The sequence below is a fragment of the Ranitomeya imitator genome, chromosome 4 (assembly GCF_032444005.1).
Source record: "Ranitomeya imitator isolate aRanImi1 chromosome 4, aRanImi1.pri, whole genome shotgun sequence".
In the NCBI taxonomy this organism is placed as follows: domain Eukaryota; kingdom Metazoa; phylum Chordata; class Amphibia; order Anura; family Dendrobatidae; genus Ranitomeya; species Ranitomeya imitator.
The window spans coordinates 425,545,733-425,566,350 of NC_091285.1; the positions used below are offsets into that span (position 1 = coordinate 425,545,733).

At 41.5% G+C, this 20,618-nt stretch overlaps 1 protein-coding gene across 1 annotated transcript in view; it reads right to left on the reverse strand.

Moving 5' to 3' along the window:
* The window catches only part of ARSA (arylsulfatase A), an 87,921-nt gene that overhangs the window by 13,202 nt on the left and 54,101 nt on the right, over positions 1-20,618 (reverse strand). Inside the window, 2 exon segments of the mRNA XM_069765492.1 lie at positions 14,062-14,189; positions 19,096-19,220. Of these exon segments, the coding sequence (XP_069621593.1) occupies positions 14,062-14,189; positions 19,096-19,220 (253 nt within the window).

The window sequence follows — 20,618 nt, forward strand, 5'->3', positions numbered from 1 at the left end:
GGCCTAGATGTCTTCCTGGAGCAAAACAATATTGTATCATACAATTATTAGGTTCTGTAGAAGGACGTAGATCTGGGGATTTATTATGATGGAATATAGGCTGAACTGGATGGACAAATGTCTTTTTTCGGCCTTACTAACTATGTTATTATGTTACTATGTATAGACCAGACTTTTTTTTTTTTACCAATGCAGCAATACCAAATATGCATATTTTTAATTTTTTTTGATGGTTTATTTTTAATGGGGCAAAAAGGAGGTGATTTGATTTTTTTTCCCTTCACTTTTTACTGTATTTAATAGTTGCGATCATCTGATCATTTGTGCAATACATAGCAGTGAATTAGTACAGCTAAGTACTGGAAAAAAAAAAAAAATCACGATATCCACGTGCTGGTGTTCACCGGAGAATTATAGGCAAAACACAGAAGAAAAAAGACTAGACCACTAATGGTATACACACCCATAAATAGTACGAAAAAATCAAAATACTTTAATTGCACCTCAGAGAAAGACAAAAACAGAATAAAACCATTTAAAATAGGCCTAAGTATAGGACCAATGACCATCACCCCTATATAGATCATGCATGATATGACATAACCAAAGCATAAAGTGCAGATACCAATCAATATAAATAATGTGCTTGGTTATGTAAATACAAATAAGCAATGTCTCTTGTTCATGGGTCTAGTACATCAAATGGCAAGAAGATATAATAGAACAAGCATAATATTGCAAATACAAAAGTAAAAACTGAATAATGGCATATGTAAAAATATAACGGATATGCAATGGTTTACTGTATGTAAACCATGTCTCATATCCTGTCAGGTTCGGTAATGATTTAGCAAAAGCCGACAAATGAATTACCGGCTTTTCTGCTATCTAGCTCTGCATGAAGTATATATATATATACTAGCTGAAGAGCCCGGCGTTGCCTGAGTATAGTAAATATCTGTGGTTAGTTATAGCACCTAACTTCTCTTATTTTCCCATCACCCCTCTCATTTAGCACATCACTTCTCTCATTTTCTCCCTCACACCTCTTATTTCCCCCCTCACTCCTCTCATAACCCCCTAACACTTGTCATTTCGACCTCACATCTGTCATTTTCTGATCACTCCACTATTTTCCCTTACTCCTCTCATTTTCACCTCACACCTCTCATTTTCACCTCACACCTCTCATTTTCCCCTCAGTATATACATGTTTGTCATCTCCCTTATATATAGTATACACCTATATGTCATCTCCTGTATATAGTATATACCTGTATGTCATCTCCCCTGTATATAGTATATACCTGTATGTCATCTCCCCTGTATATCGTATATACCTGCTGTATGTCATCTCCTCCTGTATACTGTATAAACCTATGTGTCATCTCTTCCTGTGTATAGTATATACCTGTATGTCATCTCTTCTGTATATAGTATATACCTGTGTGTCATCTCCTCCTATATATAGTATATACCTGTATGTCATCTCCAGTATATAATATATAACTGTATGTCATCTCCCCTGTATATAGTATATACCTGCTGTATGTCATCTCCTCCTGTATATACCTATGTGTCATATCCTCTTTTATATAGTATATACTTGTATGTCATCTCCTCATGTATATAGTACAGGTCCTTCTCAAAAAATTAGCATATAGTGTTAAATTTCATTATTTACCATAATGTAATGATTACAATTAAACTTTCATATATTATAGATTCATTATCCACCAACTTAAATTTGTCAGGTCTTTTATTGTTTTAATACTGATGATTTTGGCATACAACTCCTGATAACCAAAAAAACCTGTCTCAATAAATTAGCATATTTCACCCATCCAATCAAATAAAAGTGTTTTTTAATAACAAACAAAAAAACCAACAAATAATAATGTTCAGTTATGCACTCAATACTTGGTCGGGAATCCTTTGGCAGAAATGACTGCTTCAATGCGGCGTGGCATGGAGGCAATCAGCCTGTGACACTGCTGAGATGTTATGGAGGCCCAGGATGCTTCAATAGCGGCCTTAAGCTCATCCAGAGTGTTGGGTCTTGCGTCTCTCAACTTTCTCTTCACAATATCCCACAGATTCTCTATGGGGTTCAGGTCAGGAGAGTTGGCAGGCCAATTGAGCACAGTAATACCATGGTCAGTAAACCATTTACCAGTGGTTTTGGCACTGTGAGCAGGTGCCAGGTCGTGCTGAAAAATGAAATCTTCATCTCCATAAAGCATTTCAGCCGATGGAAGCATGAAGTGCTCCAAAATCTCCTGATAGCTAGCTGCATTGACCCTGCCCTTGATGAAACACAGTGGACCAACACCAGCAGCTGACATGGCACCCCACACCATCACTGACTGTGGGTACTTGACACTGGACTTCAGGCATTTTGGCATTTCCTTCTCCCCAGTCTTCCTCCAGACTCTGGCACCTTGATTTCCGAATGACATGCAAAATTTGCTTTCATCAGAAAAAAGTACTTGGGACCACTTAGCAACAGTCCAGTGCTGCTTCTCTGTAGCTCAGGTCAGGCGCCTCTGCCGCTGTTTATGGTTCAAAAGTGGCTTTACCTGGGGAATGCGGCACCTGTAGCCCATTTCCTGCACACGCCTGTGCACGGTGGCTCTGGATGTTTCCACACCAGACTCAGTCCACTGCTTCCTCAGGTTCCCCAAGGTCTGGAATCGGTCCTTCTCCACAATCTTCCTCAGGGTCCGGTCTCCTCTTCTCGTTGTACAGCGTTTTCTGCCACATTGTTTCCTTCCAACAGACTTACCATTGAGGTGCCTTGATACAGCACTCTGGGAACAGCCTATTTATTGAGAAATTTCTTTCTGGGTCTTACCCTCTTGCTTGAGGGTGTCAATGATGGCCTTCTTGGCATCTGTCAGGTCGCTAGTCTTACCCATGATGGGGGTTTTGAGTAATGAACCAGGCAGGGAGTTTATAAAAGCCTCAGGTATCTTTTGCATGTGTTTAGAGTTAATTAGTTGATTCAGAAGATTAGGATAATAGGTCGTTTAGAGAACCTTTTCTTGATATGCTAATTTATTGAGACAAGTTTTTTGGGTTATCAGGAGTTGTATGCCAAAATCATCAGTATTAAAACAATAAAAGACCTGACAAATTTCAGTTGGTGGATAATGAATCTATAATATATGAAAGTTTAATTGTAATCATTACATTATGGTAAATAATGAAATTTAACACTATATGCTAATTTTTTGAGAAGGACCTGTATATACCTGTGTATCATCTACTCCTGTATATAGTATATACCTGTATGTCATCTCCTCCTGTATATATTATATACCCGTGTGTAATCTGCTCCTGTATATAATATATACCTGTGTGTCATCTCCCCTGTATATACTATGTACCTGTATGTCATCTCCTCCTGTATTAGACCTCGTTCACACGTTATTTGGTCAGTATTTTTACCTCACTATTTGTAAGCTAAATTGGCAGCCTGATTAATCCCCAGCCAACAGGAAGCCCTCCCCCCTGGCAGTATATATTAGCTCACACATACACATAATAGACAGGTCATGTGACTTACAGCTGCTGCATTTCCTATATGGTACATTTATTGCTCTTGTAGTTTGTCTGCTTATTAATCAGATTTTTATTTTTGAAGGATAATAGCAGACTTGTGTGTGTTTTAGGACGAGTTTCATGTGTCAAGTTGTGTGTGTTGAGCTGCATGTGACTACATGCATGTAGCGACTTTTGTGAGATGAGTTGTGTGGCGACATGCGTGTAGCAACTTTTTGTGTGTCGAGTTGCATGTGACAGGTTAGTGTAGCAAGTTATGTGAAGAAGTTTTGCGCATGGCGAGTTTTGCGCGTGGTGAGTTTTATGTGTGGTGCTTTTTGAGTATGTGCAAGTTTTGTGTGAGGCAACTTTCACATGTGTTGCAACTTTTGTGCATGTGGCAATTTTTCCGCATGTGCAAGTTTTTCGTGTGGCGAGTTTTCCATGAGGTGAGTTTTGCACGTGTGGTGAGTTTTGCGTGAGCCTAGTTTTGCATGTGGCGAATTTTGCGCATTACGAGTTTTGAGCAGTGACTTTTGTGTTTCGACTTTTATGTGGCGAGGTTGGTGTATGTGTGGTGAAATGTGTGCTGAGGGTGATATATGTGTTCAAGCACGTGGTAGTGTGTGGTGCATTTTGTGTGTGTGTTCATATCTCCGTGTGTGGTGAGTATCCCATGTCGGGGCCCCACCTTAGCAACTGTATGGTATATACTCTTTGGCGCCATCGCGCTGATTCTCTAAGTCCCCCTTGTTCACATCTGGCAGCTGTCAATTTGCCTCAAACACTTTTCCTTTCACTTTTTCCCCATTATGTAGATAGGGGCAAAATTGTTTAGCGAATTGGAACGCGGGGTTAAAATTTCGCCTTACAACATAGCCTATGACGCTCTCGGGGTCCAGACGTGCGATTGTGCAAAATTTTGTGGCTGTAGCTGCGACGGTGCAGATGCCAATCCCAGACATACACACATACATACATACATACATACATACAGTGGGGCAAAAAAGTATTTAGTCAGTCAGCAATAGTGCAAGTTCCACCACTTAAAAAGATGAGAGGCGTCTGTAATTTACATCATAGGTAGACCTCAACTATGGGAGACAAACTGAGAAAAAAAATCCAGAAAATCACATTGTCTGTTTTTTTAACATTTTATTTGCATATTATGGTGGAAAATAAGTATTTGGTCAGAAACAAAATTTCATCTCAATACTTTGTAATATATCCTTTGTTGGCAATGACAGAGGTCAAACGTTTTCTGTAAGTCTTCACAAGGTTGCCACACACTGTTGTTGGTATGTTGGCCCATTCCTCCATGCAGATCTCCTCTAGAGCAGTGATGTTTTTGGCTTTTCGCTTGGCAACACGGACTTTCAACTCCCTCCAAAGGTTTTCTATAGGGTTGAGATCTTGAGACTGGCTAGGCCACTCCAGGACCTTGAAATGCTTCTTACGAAGCCACTCCTTCGTTGCCCTGGCGGTGTGCTTTGGATCATTGTCATGTTGAAAGACCCAGCCACGTTTCATCTTCAATGCCCTTGCTGATGGAAGGAGGTTTGCACTCAAAATCTCACGATACATGGCCCCATTCATTCTTTCATGTACCCGGATCAGTTGTCCTGGCCCCTTTGCAGAGAAACAGCCCCAAAGCATGATGTTTCCACCACCATGCTTTACAGTAGGTATGGTGTTTGATGGATGCAACTCAGTATTCTTTTTCCTCCAAACACGACAAGTTGTGTTTCTACCAAACAGTTCCAGTTTGGTTTCATCAGACCATAGGACATTCTCCCAAAACTCCTCTGGATCATCCAAATGCTCTCTAGCAAACTTCAGACGGGCCCGGACATGTACTGGCTTAAGCAGTGGGACACGTCTGGCACTGCAGGATCTGAGTCCATGGTGGCATAGTGTGTTACTTATGGTAGGCCTTGTTACATTGGTCCCAGCTCTCTGCAGTTCATTCACTAGGTCCCCCCGCGTGGTTCTGGGATTTTTGCTCACCGTTCTTGTGATCATTCTGACCCCACGGGGTGGGATTTTGCGTGGAGCCCCAGATCGAGGGAGATTATCAGTGGTCTTGTATGTCTTCCATTTTCTAATTATTGCTCCCACTGTTGATTTCTTCACTCCAAGCTGGTTGGCTATTGCAGATTCAGTCTTCCCAGCCTGGTGCAGGGCTACAATTTTGTTTCTGGTGTCCTTTGACAGCTCTTTGGTCTTCACCATAGTGGAGTTTGGAGTCAGACTGTTTGAGGGTGTGCACAGGTGTCTTTGTATACTGATAACAAGTTTAAACAGGTGCCATTACTACAGGTAATGAGTGGAGGAAAGAGGAGACTCTTAAAGAAGAAGTTACAGGTCTGTGAGAGCCAGAAATCTTGATTGTTTGTTTCTGACCAAATACTTATTTTCCACCATAATATGCAAAAAAAATGATAAAAAAACAGACAATGTGATTTTCTGGATTTTTTTTTCTCAGTTTGTCTCCCATAGTTGAGGTCTACCTATGATGTAAATTACAGACGCCTGTCATCTTTTTAAGTGGTGGAACTTGCACTATTGCTAACTGACTAAATACTTTTTGCCCCACTGTATATATATATATATATACATATATAATTATGTGTTTTCTTGAGTATTTGAGCCCATGAATCCATTATATGTCCATTTTGCAAGCAGGCGAGAAAATCTCACCATACGGATGTCACACGGATGACGATTCTTGTCCGTCTAAAACGGACCAATTTTTTTTATACGTTGTGTGTGACGCCGGCCTAAGACAAGATACCAGGAGGGGAGCGAGACAGAGCATGCGCACAGACCAATGGTATGAACCGAGGGAAAATTATACAGGAGTGTCCGTGAGAAAAAGGAAGAGTAATGCATAGAAATGTGATGAGAACAGCTAATAAATATTAAAAAAATAACAATAAAATATGGCGTGTTATGCTAACATAACTGAGTCCAGGACAATAGCGAACTGGACCTAAAGTGCAATATAGGGAATACTTTAAAAATACTTAGTAGCGACATTACAAATACCAGAATACATGGAGGCAAGATAAATATATAGGATGTTATAAATAACCAACTTAAATGGACCATGACTACTTGGCCAAAGGTTGCTTTATCCTGGTTTGACGAAATATGCAGTCAATCCAGATATGAATAAATAGTACAATGGTTTATCCAAGAGGAAGAAGTCAATTTTGCCCAAAAAGGTGTATTTGTAGAGAACATAAAACTGTGGACACTTTGACATTCGTTCGGGTTAGTGCATTCCAGAGAACTGGTGAAGCATGAGAAAAGTCTTAAAGACAGGAGTGGGAGTTTGGATTATTGTGAATGTTACTGTTAGATCATAGCTATAACAGATAGTGAACATAGGGTTGTTAGACACAGATAAGGGAGGAGATGTAGGATGGTGTGGCATTTGCGATAACTTTGTGGAAAACTGTGATAAGGTTATATTCTTTTCTATAGAGGATGGTAAACAAATGCAATGACAAACATCTTGGCATCTAATAGATCGGAGAGGTTATAGCTTGTTAAGAAAACAACTGATTAGTAGTTGCATGATGAGAATGAATCACAACGACAATACACTGTGCGCAGAATTATTAGGCAAGTTGTATTTTGATCACATGATACTTTTTATACATGTTGTCCTACTCCAAGCTGCTCAGGCTTAAGAGCCAACTACCAATTAAGTAAATCAGGTGATGTGCATCTCTTTAATGAGGAGGGGTGTTGTCTAATGACATCAAAACCCTATATAAGGTGTGCTTAATTATTAGGCAACTTCCTTTCCTTTGGCAAAATGAGTCAGAAAAGAGATTTGACGGGCTCTGAAAAGTCAAAAATTGTGAGATGTCTTGCAGAGGGATGCAGTAGTCTTGAAATTACCAAACATTTGACGTGTGATCACCGAACAATCAAGGGTTTCATGGCAAATAGCCAACAGGGTCTCAAGAAGCATGTTGGGCAAAAAAGGGGCAAAATAACTGCCCATGAATTGGGGAAAATCAAGCATGAAGCTGCCAAGATGCCATTTGCCACCAGTTTTGCCATATTTCAGAGCTGCAACGTTACTGGAGTAACAAAAAGCACAAGGTGTGCGATAGTCAGGGACATTGCCAAGGTAAGGAAGGCTGAAAAACTACCACCTTTGAACAAGAAACATAAGATAAGACATCAAGACTCGGCCAAGAAATATCTTAAGACTGACTTTTCAAAGGTTTTATGGACTGATGAAATGAGAGTGACTCTTGATGGGCCAGATGGATGGGCCAGAGGCTGGCTCAGTAAAGGGCAGAGAGCTCCACTCCGACTCAGACGCCAGCAAGGTGGAGGTGGGGTACTGGATGAACTTGTGGGACCTTTTTGGGTTGAGGATGGAGTGAAGTTCAATTCCCAGACCTACTGCCAGTTTCTGGAAGACAACTTCGTCAAGCAGTGGTACAGGAAAAAGTCAGCATCGTTCAAGAAAAACATGATTTTCATGCAGGACAATGCTCCATCACATGCCTCCAACTACTCCACAGCGTGGCTGGCCAATAAAGGTCTCAAAGAAGAAAAAATAATGACATGACCACCTTGTTCACCTGATCTGAACCCCATAGAGAACCTGTGGTCCCTCATAAAATGTGAGATCTACAAGGAGGGAAAACAGTCCACCTCTCGGAACAGTGTCTGGAAGGCTGTGGTGGCTGCTGCATGGAATGTTGATCATAAACAGATCAAGTAACTGACAGAATCTATGGATGGAAGCCTGCTGAGTGTCATCATAAAGAAAGCTGGTTATATTGGTCACTAATTTTTTGGGGTTTTCTTTTTGCATGTCAGAAATATTTATTTCTAAATTTTGTGCAGTTATATTGGTGAAAATAAACAAGTGAGATGGGAATATATTTGTTTTTATTAAGTTGCCTAATAATTCTGCACAGTAATGGTTACCTGTACAAACAGATATCCTCCTAAGATAGCCAAATCTTTAAAAAAAAACACTCCAACTTCCAAAAATATTAAGCTTTGATATTTATGAGTCTTTTGGGTTGATTGAGAACATAGTTGTTGATCAATAATAAAAATAATCCTCTAAAATACAACTTGCCTAATAATTCTGCACACAGCGTAGGTGTTTATGGAGTTCCCATGGTTAAGAAAATGGCGAATTCCGCTAATGTTTTTAAGGTGTAAGTGACATGAGTTTTGGTATACCTATGGTGGGTGCAAAGGTTGCAGCAACACCCAGAGCACCCCAAAAGATCTCTTTGGCTCATATGAGAAGACCAATTCTAAGAAAAAAACAGTGATAATCGGGGGCCCTGTTCAAGCTTTTGTACTGGGGCCCCCAGAGTGTGAACATGAATGTGTGACTGGATATACATAGTGCAGATGCAAATACACAACTCAACATGACACCACCAGGCTACATGTGGCTTATGCTAGTGTGAGCAACCTGCATGATCTAAATGTGCATCCATGGCCTGAAGCATCTCAAGACTGGTCTCTCATTGAGCACATCTGGGACATCATTGGTCAACAACTGCAAAGGGAACTGCCAACAGCAGATTTTGATGAATGCTCATTAAGCGTGGAAGATAATATTCTTGTGCATGGCACTGAATATGAATAAAACAAGATGTCAATGTTTTTTTTATCACTTGCAGATAATTAACATGTCCATTGATCCTGTGATTTCTAAAATTTCAAGACCTTTCCTTCTTGGTGTTGCAATTTCAATGTGGAGGAGATATGATATAACATGTGGTATTCACTGTCAGAGTACATTGACTGACAGTCAGCTTTGCAGCAGGAGGTCAGTCAATGTGAAGTGAATTGATTACAGCGAGTTCACAGTTCACAGTGGGTTAATGCTCCCTACACTGCCCCAATGACTGGAAATGAGCGCCACAAGGAGGATATACCTTCATTTTCTCTCGCTGGCCGCTGATCCAATAAGTCTGCCAGGCATGATTTAATTGCCATTTACCTTCAGATTGCAACTATACCTGTAGGTAAATAGTGCATTTTGCCGATGACAGGTTCACTTTGAATTTTTACATGATTGTAGTTTGTATGGTGATCTTATTTTCCACCAGTCGTATTTCACTGAGGACAGCATACACTCCAATCAAGGTCAGATGTTTATACTCAATTTCCTTTTTGAAGGGAGTCAATGAATTGTGTTTCCTCTTCTCGTTGAACCATAAAGAACAATATATTAGATATAAAAAGCCAGCAAATAGAGGAAACATAAATGGAATATATTTATTTAGACTGCTTTGCAACCAGAGTACTAATGGTTTCTCTGAACCGGGCGCAAACACCTTAAAGAATTGTAAAAATAGGAAACATTTAGTAATGTAGGGAAAACAATCTCATGAATGGACAGCGATCAGTCAAAACATTAAAACCACTGAAAGATTATGTAAACTAAATACCATTGATTACCATGTGTCAATAGTAGCACTTGACAAGGATTGGAATATATTGAGCATCAAGTAAATAATCATTTCCTGAAGTTGCTTTGTTGATGTTGGAAAAATGGGTAAAGATCTAAGCAGCTTTGACAAGGGTCAAATTGCAGTGGCCAGAGGACTATGGCAAATCACAGCCTCTACAAACCAGAAGTCTTGGTGTGTGTTCCTGCAATATAGAGGTCAGAACTACCAAAATGGTCAAAGGATGAACACTTGGTGAACTGGCAACAGACTCAAGGTTTTCCAGGATTCACTGATGTGCATGGAGATCAAAGGTTAGCCTGCCTTGTTCTGCTCACATCACTTTAGTGGGGGGTACATGTCACTGGATAAAATCATGGTGCAGCCCTGGTGCCCGGACCCATGCTCATCGGTGATCACAGTGATCTGAGCATAGCAGTTATGTTATTGCAGCTGCACCACTCAGATCACAGTAATTGTCTGCAAAGCGGTGTATCTAATATGATCATCTATGATACAGTGCGCAGAGTCATGTATCCAATCTGGAAATAGTTGGTAGAAAAAAGACAGCACAATAGGGTTTTAAATAAGGTTGTGCCAGCCTGGTTTAGTTGTGTATACACAACATTTCCATCACTTATAAATCCAGCTTTAGCATGTCCAACGGGACATCAGACCGGGAAAACACAGATAAGATGGATTTGCAGATAATCTGTGCTGCTGGTATCTCGTATAATAGATACAAGTCCAGACAGAAAGTATATGCGGTTTTTCTTTATTCAGATACCACGTTTTGAAGTACTATAGACTTCTTCATCAGGACAGGAAAAGCATGTATTTCTTGCCCTGATGAAGAAGTCTGTAGTACGCATATACTTTTGGTCTGGAATTGGATTTATCATATGGGATACCAGCAGCGCAGATTATCCGCAAATCTTCCTTATTTATGTATCTAATCCGAACATGTGTGAGACAGAGTAGAATGTAAGCCCGCAAGGGCAGGGTCCTCGCCCCTCTGTATCAGTCCGTCATTGTTAGTTTGTTTACTGTATGTGATATTTGTAACTTGTATGTAACCCCTTCTCATGTACAGCACCATGGAATCAATGGTGCTATATAAATAAATAATAATAATAATAATAATAATAATAATACTGTGTATCTAATTCTATCATGTGTGACACAAACCATTGAGGCGGTATCTAAACCTGTCAAGAATCTACTGAGCTATGTATCTAAGGCTACGTTCACATTTGTGTTGTGCGGGGCTGCGTCGGCGACGCAACGCACAACGCAAACAAGAACGCATGCAAAACGCATAGTTTTGCGACGCATGCGTCCTTTTTTTGCCGGATTTTGGACGCAAAAAAAAAGCATCTTGCTGCGTCCTCTGCGCCCTAACGCTTGCGGCAAAAAAGACGCATGCATCGCAAAATGCATGCAAACGCATGTCCATGCGCCCCCATGTTAAATATAGGGGCACATGGCGCAGGCGTCGCCGCGGCTGCGCCCGACGCAGCCCGGCAGAACGCAAATGTGAACGTAGCCTAATCCTATCATGTGTGATGCAGTGCACAGAACCACGTATCTAATATGATCATGTTTGATATATACTGCAGAGTTATGTACCTGATCCTATCATGTGTAATTCAGTCTGCAGGGCCATGTATTTAATTTGATATTGTGTGATACAGTCCGATGAGCTGTGTATCTAATCCTATCATGTACAGTATGATTGAGTCAGCAGTTGTGCAATTACTGTGATCTGAGTGCTGCAGTTGCAATGATATGACTGCTCCGCTCCGATCTCTGTAAAGAGCAGAGCAGCGCCAACTAACATGAAGGCGCTGCCAGCGTTCCTTGGTGATATTGCCCACATCTTGGTATCACATCGCAGTCAGAAACAAAATGGCTCTGCGCTGTGATCCTAAACTTTATCCTCTTATTCTTTTGCAATTATTTTTCATATTTTATACCATTAGCCCAGCCCATTTTCTTTTTGGTGTTTCTGTTTTTTGCTCCCCTGCTTCCCAGAGCCATAACTTTTTTATTTTTCCGGCACTATGGCCATGTGAGGGTTTGTTTTTTGCGAGACAAGTTGTACTTTTGAAGGACGCCATTGGTTTTACCATATCGTTTACTGGAAAACAGGAAACAAATTCCAAGTGTGGTGAAATTGCAAAAAGAAGTGCAATTCTATAACTTTTTTTTTTTTTGACCAGGTTCACCAAATGCTAAAACTGACCTGCCATTATGATTCCCCATGCCTTTTTTTCCCCGAAAGGAAATTTACTAGTGATGAGCGAGTGTACTCGTTGTTCGGGTTTTCCTGAGCATGCTCGGGTGATCTCCGAGTATTTGTTAGTGTTCGGAGATTTAGTTTTCGCCGCAGTTGAATGATTTACAGCTACTAGCCAGCCTGAGTACATGTGGGGGTTGCCTGGTTGCTAAGGAATCCCCACATGTATTCAAGCTGTCTAGTAGCCGCAAATCATGCTGCTAGGGCGATGAAAACTTATTCTCTGAGCAGTTACAAATTCTCGGAGATCACCCTAATTCTGAAATTCTGATACAATTTTCTCTGAGAGTGGGGGTAATTTTAAGAATACAGTTTGTCAGGTCATTTACTTTAATTCTCACGTAAGTATCACATAATCTGCGAAAAGCCCCAATTTGGCCTACTGAGAACTAACAGGTATACCTTTGTACAGATTGGAATCTTACAGATTGCAGGTCAAAGGCTCTAAAGCCAGAACAAATAAGAGTGGTGACAAGGGACACCCCTGACGGGTTACCTCGGTAAGTGCAATAAGTGGCGATAAAGATAAGGGTTGTGTAACCTGGCTATGGGGGCCGTACAAAGCCCTGCCAAGTACAGTACATTTGAAGACATCTCCCATCTTATTCAACACTAAGGCAGGTGGCATCCATGGTATGGCTGAATAATAAATGCATGTATAACCAGCAATAAACAAGACAAGACAATAAAACAGTTTATGTTCTATATGGTTTACTACAATATAAACTCCCTTAGCGCTAGCTGTCGGGGTGATAGCTCAGTGTAATTTAAGATATCTTCATTGCTCACAGAGGGGTTGCAGAAACAGTAGGCATTTTGGAGTTCTTAGTTACAGGACAGAAGTCCAACTGGGAGATAATTGTTTATTTGTAAGTATACCGTCAACGCAAATGTAGAAAACTGTTAAAGAACAGCTACAGTACCCATAATGATTCAGCAACTCTCCCCAAGTCATTTCCATTTAAATGAACTATGCAAGGAGAAATCTGATTGAGTTAGCAAAAATGTCTAGGATTTTAAACAAAAATAGGTAAATTAAAATAAATAAATAAATTAGCTCACGTGATGAAGGTGCAGTGAAAATGCAGGAAAACAAAAACTCAATTCCATCATTTTTGAGGGGGGTTTGTTCTTGCAACATTCATTGCGTGAAAGAAAAGGGTCACTTGAAATTTGTAGGAAAAAAAAAGGGTTTGGTTTGTGTCGCCATATTTTGTGACCCACAGCTCCATGGACAGGAAAATAAAAAGTTATGCGAGGGCTTTATTTGGACACCTAAACTGACATTTTCAATGATACCATTTTGGGTTAAAATACACATTCTATTGGTATTTTATTCCAGAAAAGCGCAGAGACCAAAAAAAAAAAAAAAGGTAATTTTAGTGTTCCGATTTGTTTTTCTTTTCGGCTTTTAACGTAAGGTTTAAATAATTTTATATCTTGATGGATATATTTGGTATTGTGGCCAAAAAATGAGTTTCATTTTTTTTTTTACATTTTAAAATTCTTTATTTTGGAAGGAAGAAAAGGGGGTGATTTAAATGTAAAACTTTTTTCCTTTTATACTTTGTTTTTTAGTCCCCTTAGGGGACTTAAAACTGCGGTTGTTCAAATGCCTATACAGTAGACTGCAATGCCATCGTGGTTCTCCTATGAAGTTCAGCCTAGAGAGCATGAGACTATACACCGCCATCAGACTGCTGAGAAGTCTAATCACTGCTAACTTATCATCTAGCCTATGATTTACAATAATTTCAAATCGCTTACCTTTTCACCGCTAAAAAGAAGTTCACTTAGATCATATCCATCCAATGGGACTTTAGGAAGAGGGGCGCCTGCTAAAGATGCTATTGTTGGCAGAATGTCCAGTGTACTGGCCAACTCAGAGGTCACACCTGCAGGGGAACAGATAACCACAAACTTTATAAGGAAATAATTTAGGCTACCGACATGATATAAAAACCTAGAATGACAAACTTCATATTAGGAATAACCATCACAGAAATGTTGGGGAAAAAAAAAGGAATTGAGTAAAACATACCCAGGTCTTTGGTCATGTTGTTAGAAGGATATATATTTTGATCATAACATAACTATTTACAGGAATAACTATTAGCAAAATCAAGCTTTTATTTAGAAAAAAAAAAGAAAATATAAGCCCATCTCTAGAGCTTGCAACTCCACACCCACCCCATACTTAATTGTCTAGAAAGCTGGGTATTTATCCTCTGGACTGCTCCTACTCTACAGCTGTTCAATCATCCTAGCACGAATCATGGCTGATTAACCCCTCTCATCACTTAGTGTGCTGAATGATTTTTCCCAGGTTTATATTACTGAAGCTAACAACCTCAGTGGTACATACAGTGGAGGAAATAAGTATTTGATCTGTTGCTGATTTAGTAAGTTTGCCCGCTGACAAAGACATGAACAGTCTATAATTTTAAGGGTAGGCTAAATTTAACATTGAGAGACAGAATATCAAAAATAAAATCCAGAAAATCACATTATATAAAAAATTAAGGTATATTTTTTGAGTAAAAATTGTTATTTTATTCTACAAACTACTGACAACATGTCTCTGATGTTCCAAACACTAAATTTTGTATTTATTTTCTGAAAATGAGAAATGGTCAAAATAACAAAAAAATGCATTGCTTGCAGACCTCAAATAATGCAAAAGAAAAAAAAAAACAACCAAGTTCATAATCATTTAGAAACAATACTAATGTTTGAACTCAGGAAGAGTTCAGAAATCAATATTTTGTGGAATAACCATGATTTTGAATCAAAGCCTTCATGTGTCTTGGCATGTTTTCCACCAGTCTTTCACACTGCTTTTGGGTGAACTTATGCCACCCCTGGTACAAAAATTTTAGCAGTGCTTCTTTCTTTGATGGCTGGTAACTATCCAACTTCCTCTTGATTACATTCCAGAGGTTTTCAATGGGGTTCAGGTCTGGAGATTGGGCTGGCCATGACAGAGATTTGATGTGGTGGTCCTTCATACACACCTTGATTGACCTAGCTGTGTGGCATGACGCATTGTCCTGCTGGAAAACTAGTCCTCAGAGTTGGGGAACATTGCCAGAGCAGAAGGAATCAACTTTTTCCAGGATAACCTTGTATGCGGCTTGACTCATACGTCCTTCGCAAAGATTAACCTGCCCAATTCTAGCCTTGCTGAAGCATCCCCAGATCATCAACGATCCTCCACCAAATTTCACAGTGGGTGCAAGACACTGTGGCTTGTATGCCTCTCCAGGTCTCCGTCTAACCATTAGATGACCAGGTGTTGGGCAAAGCTGAAAATTAGACTCATCAGAGAAGATTACCTTACTCCAGTCCTCTATGGTCCAATCCTTATGGTCTTTGGCAAACTTCAGCCTCGCTCTCCTTTGCTTCTCATGGATGAAAGGCATTTTTCTAGCTTTAAAAGACTTAAGTCCTGCCTCTAGGAGCCCGTTATGAACTGTTCTTGCCATGCACTTCACCCCATCTGCCATTTCTTTTGTAGGTCACCTGTTGTTGCTGAGTGACATTCGAATAAGATGACGGTCATCCCGATCAGTGGAGAGTTGTTTTCGCCCTCTGCCGGTCTGTAGCTTCATTGTCCCCAATGTCTGCTGCTTAACCTTGTTGTAATAGACTGCCGTCTTAGAAATTTTAAGGATGGAGGCAACATGACACTGTTGAGGGAGGATCTAAAGTGATCCTTCACGGTTGACTCAGTGATTTTCAAACTGATCCACAGGGCGTTGCCAGTAACTGAAAATGACCAGACTGAGACGTGTGTCTCTGTTTGGGAGGATCGAGCAGATCTCTGGCCCCCGTTTATTGTGTCGCACTTTTCATAATCTTAACAAGTTACAATTCAACCAATCAACATAAGAACACGCTCACAGTTCTTAACCTATAAGAATGCAGGAGCAGTCTGTACGTCAACGTCTCGTAAAACAATACACCCTCAGTCTCATGTCCTGTCAAGGTCTCATAACAGCTGTGAACTTTACCTAGTAACAAAATGTATCTTAAAACAGCAAGATGGAGTCGAAAAGCACAAAATGAAGCCTGCTTTAATTTTTCTTAGTTTAACCTTTCAAAATGCTCACTGTGTCCTCCTGCTAGTACAGCCTGAATTGATCCCTTCTTTTTGTGACTCAAGACTTTTCTTTTCAACTCCTCTGACATGTTTAAAAGTTATTTTTTTATTCCAATTACTTTTGAGATATTACTAGCACTTGTTTTGGCATCCAGTCTGTCCTATTGCAAGAGGATTGTGAACACCACAGCAGGGTTTTTTATACTTTCCTTCGTTAAATAAGTGTCACGATCCGCTGCAGCCGCAGAAGCGGCCCAGCCCATAGATGCCCCCAAGCCGACCAACCTCGGAAGGCGTGGGGCGTACGTCCCCCGGGGACGAAATACGGACCCTTTAAACCGCAGAGGGGGACCCGCCTACCCGAACTAGGGGGAGGGCAGAGACCGGGGTTCTGTGGCAGCTGAGCATGTGGACAAGGAAAGAGACACGTAGGACATGATTTCACTGATACTTCAGGTATAGAGAAAGTAAAGTTTACTTAAAGCAAAGTCACACAGTACATAAACAAAACATGACGATGTCAGGCTCCCGATTCCACACCTCAGAAGGGTACCACCCAGTGGACCCCAAGGCACCAACGGATCACCGAGGCACAGATAGGTGGGACATCAGGACCCAGGCAGGACATCAGGGTACATGAGGACATCAGGACATCAGGACACAGGCAGGGCATCAGGACACAGGTGTATTGGACAGACATCTGGGACACTAGCGTGGCAGCCCAGGTCATCAGCTGGGACACTGGCGTGGCAGCCCAGGAAATCAGGTACATCAGGATATGACACAGGGAGGACATCAGGGAACAGACAGGATATCAGGACATCAGGGTCCATGAGGTCATCAAGACACAGGCAGGACATCAGGGTACAGACAGGACATCAGGACATCTGGACCCAGGGTCACCGGCAGACATCAGACAGGAGTCGTTCGGTTCCGGACATCCGACACGACCTACAGGCACCACCAGAGACATCAGGCTCCAAGCTCCAGACAGCGGTCATCAGGTTCAAGACTGCGGTCGTCAGGCTCCGGGCATAGGACCTACGGTAGGAAGGAACTCAAGCGTGATGGTGCAGACACCGCCGTACTGGACATGAGCCAGATGGGGTTAACACCGCATGGTACTCAGAGCACAGAGTAGTAGATGCTCAGCAGAAACACCGGTTTCAAGAGACTCAAAGTCACTGGGAGTGAGGCTCCAGATGCAGAGGGATTCCAGGAACATAATCACAGCAGACACAGTTCAGACAGGTTCAGGTACAGGATCCAGGATTCGGGCCTGGATATACGGCCTCCAGAACAGGCGCCAGAACAGGACAAAACAGGAATCAAGGCAAGGACTTTGGTACCAAAACATAGACAGGAGAGGTCCAGGAACATAACACAGCAAAATTCACGAGCTTTGTGAGTGTAGCTCAGGCCCTGCCCATAGGGCAGGGGAGCTTTATATATGAGCTGCCCCTCAGCAATTGGCTGGGGACAGCATTTGTTGAAGTACACACCCTAACCCTGATAAAAGCAAGGGAGGTGTGGCCGTGCACGCCCTAAGCACACATAGAAACCATTACAGCACACACAGTGCAGGATCTAAGGCTCAGGGCACCTGGCTGAGACTGCATGCATTGAGCCACGTGGAAAGTCATGCACCAGCTGCAAATGACCTCACAACCGGCGGACAGCTTCACAGCAGCAACCAGGGACCGCACATGAGGAAGGTATGCAGCAGGGCAAATACCTAAATGCCCATGTACGACTGCGCAGCAGAGCAGGGAACTGAGAAGGCTCCATTAAGGTAACAGCCAGCAGTATCCCAGCTCAAATTAGGGGGAAAAGAGTAAAGGGTTAAAGCAAACATATGCATTGTCATGCCAAAAACCAGAAACAGACAGAATGGCATGACAATAAGATTTGGTTCAGGTGATCACCTAATCAAAAGCACATTAAGTAGAATGAGATGTACTCTGGTTGGAATTCAACTTACACTTGAACGGAATGGCTGTCAGACATGTAGAGAAGCTGATTTTTATAATTATATATATATATATTTATTTATTTTTATTATACATAATATACACACAGAGCCAAAAGTTGTGTACCTTTGGCACGGAATACATTTTTTTTTCAGGTTTTTTGGTACGTTTCGTGCGAGACTTCTTTTTCCTATATTTTATCATTACCCATTAGCCAGTAGATTAGGAGGACTGCACCCACAGTTTGCAAGACTGGTGAGAATCCACTTTCTTTTCTCATTTTTATGTTATACTTTATACACGCACACGCTGTATATAATAAATCTGTGTACATGTATCTATTAATACACTCATCTATCGTTGCCTTCTCCGTGATACAGGGCCATCCTTCTCTGTTTCTAAGTGACCGCTCGTCAGACTCTCCAAGTCACACTTACTCTGTGTGACCCCGAAATGGCTTTTACAATGTACGCCTATGGAGCGTCAGCTTTTATACAGGCATTATGAGGAAGCCCATGAGACAATACTAGTCCTTGTTGCCTGATGCACTCTTCAGCAATGTGCAAAATGGGGCTGGGCAATTTTTTTAGCAATTCACACAAAATTAATTTCAAATTGTCTGAATTCGCTGGGATCATAAAATTTGACAAATTTCATTCTTATGGAATGGATTCGCTCAGCTTTATTCTTTACCTTATTGTCAATAAACTTGACGGGCAATGTTCTTACCTGGTTTTATCTTTCCTTCCCAATACATAATAGCAGGTTCTCGTAATCCTCCCTCATAAGTCGTACTTTTGCCACATTTCAGTAGCCCTGAGCTACCCCCTCTTTCCTTACGCATGGTCTCTGGTCTGATGAAGAGAAAAAAATATCATCACTCATATATTATATTATTTATTTTTATAGCACCATTAATTACATCAAAATACAAATATCACTTATAGTAGACAAAACTAACAATGAAAGACTGATACAGAGGGAAGAGGACCCTGCCATTACGGGCTTACATTCTACAGGCTTATGGGGAAGGAGACAGTAAGTCGGGGGTTGCAGTAGCTCTGATGGAGTTGAGGTGGCCATGTGGTCATTACAGGTTGTAAGCTTTTTTGAAGAGATGGGTTTTCAGGTTCTGTTTGAAGGATCCAGACGTGTTGGGGCACAGAATTCCAGATGATGGGGGATATTCGGGAGAAGTCTTGGAGGCGATTGGGTGAGAAGCGAATAAGCGTGGAGGAGAGAAGGAGGTCTTTGGGAGGATCGGAGATTACGTGAGGGAAGATATTGAGAGATTAATTTGGAAATATATGGAGGAGAAAGGTTATGGATAGCTTTTTAGGTCAGTGTTAGTAGTTTAAACTGGATATGCTGGGAAATTGGGAGCCAGTGAAGGGAATTGCAAAGAGGGGAAGCAAGAGTGTAGCGAGGAGAGAGATTAATTAGTGGGGCAGCAGAGTTAAGGATGGACTGGAGGGGTGCGAGAGTGTTAGAAGGTAAGCGACAGAGGAGGATGTTGCAGTAATTGAGGTGGGAGATGATTAGGGCATGCATAAGAATTTTGGTGGAGTGAGGGTTGAGGAAAGGACGGATTCTGGAAATATTTTTGAGCTGGAGGCGACAGGAGGTGGCGTGTGCTTGGATGTGCGGTATAAAGGACAGGGTAGAGTCAGGGGTTACTCTGAGGCAGCGGATTACCGGGACAGGGGAAAGTGTGAATTAATTTATTGTGATAGATAGATCAGGTAAGGTGTGCAAGACGGAGGAAAGATAATTAGTTCAGATTTGTCCACATTGAGTTTGAGGAAGCGAGAGGAGAAGGAGGATATGGCTGATAGACACTCTGGGATTCTGGAGAGCAGAGAGGTGACATCTGGGCCATAGCTTTGGCTGTAAGTAGGTCTTTTGTAAGTTTGGTCAGGGCAGTCTCAGTGGTATGGTGGGGACGGAAGCCAGATTGTAGGTTGTCGAAGAGCGAGTTAGATGCAAGGTGAGAGACTGGGCGGTGGAGGCACGTGACATTTGGGACCGCACACAGGATGCCTTTCGGGCCTCCAAGGAGAGAATGAGGGTCTCTGCCGATGCACACCGGCACCCTGCTCTGACTTTTGCTCCTGGCGACGTAGTGTGGCTCTCTGCCCGTAACATCAGGCTGCGTGTTGAGTCCACTAAGTTTGTGCCTCGCTACATAGGTCCCTTCAAGGTCCTGGAACAGGTCAACCCTGTGCTCTATCGTCTGGCCCTTCCTCCAAGCC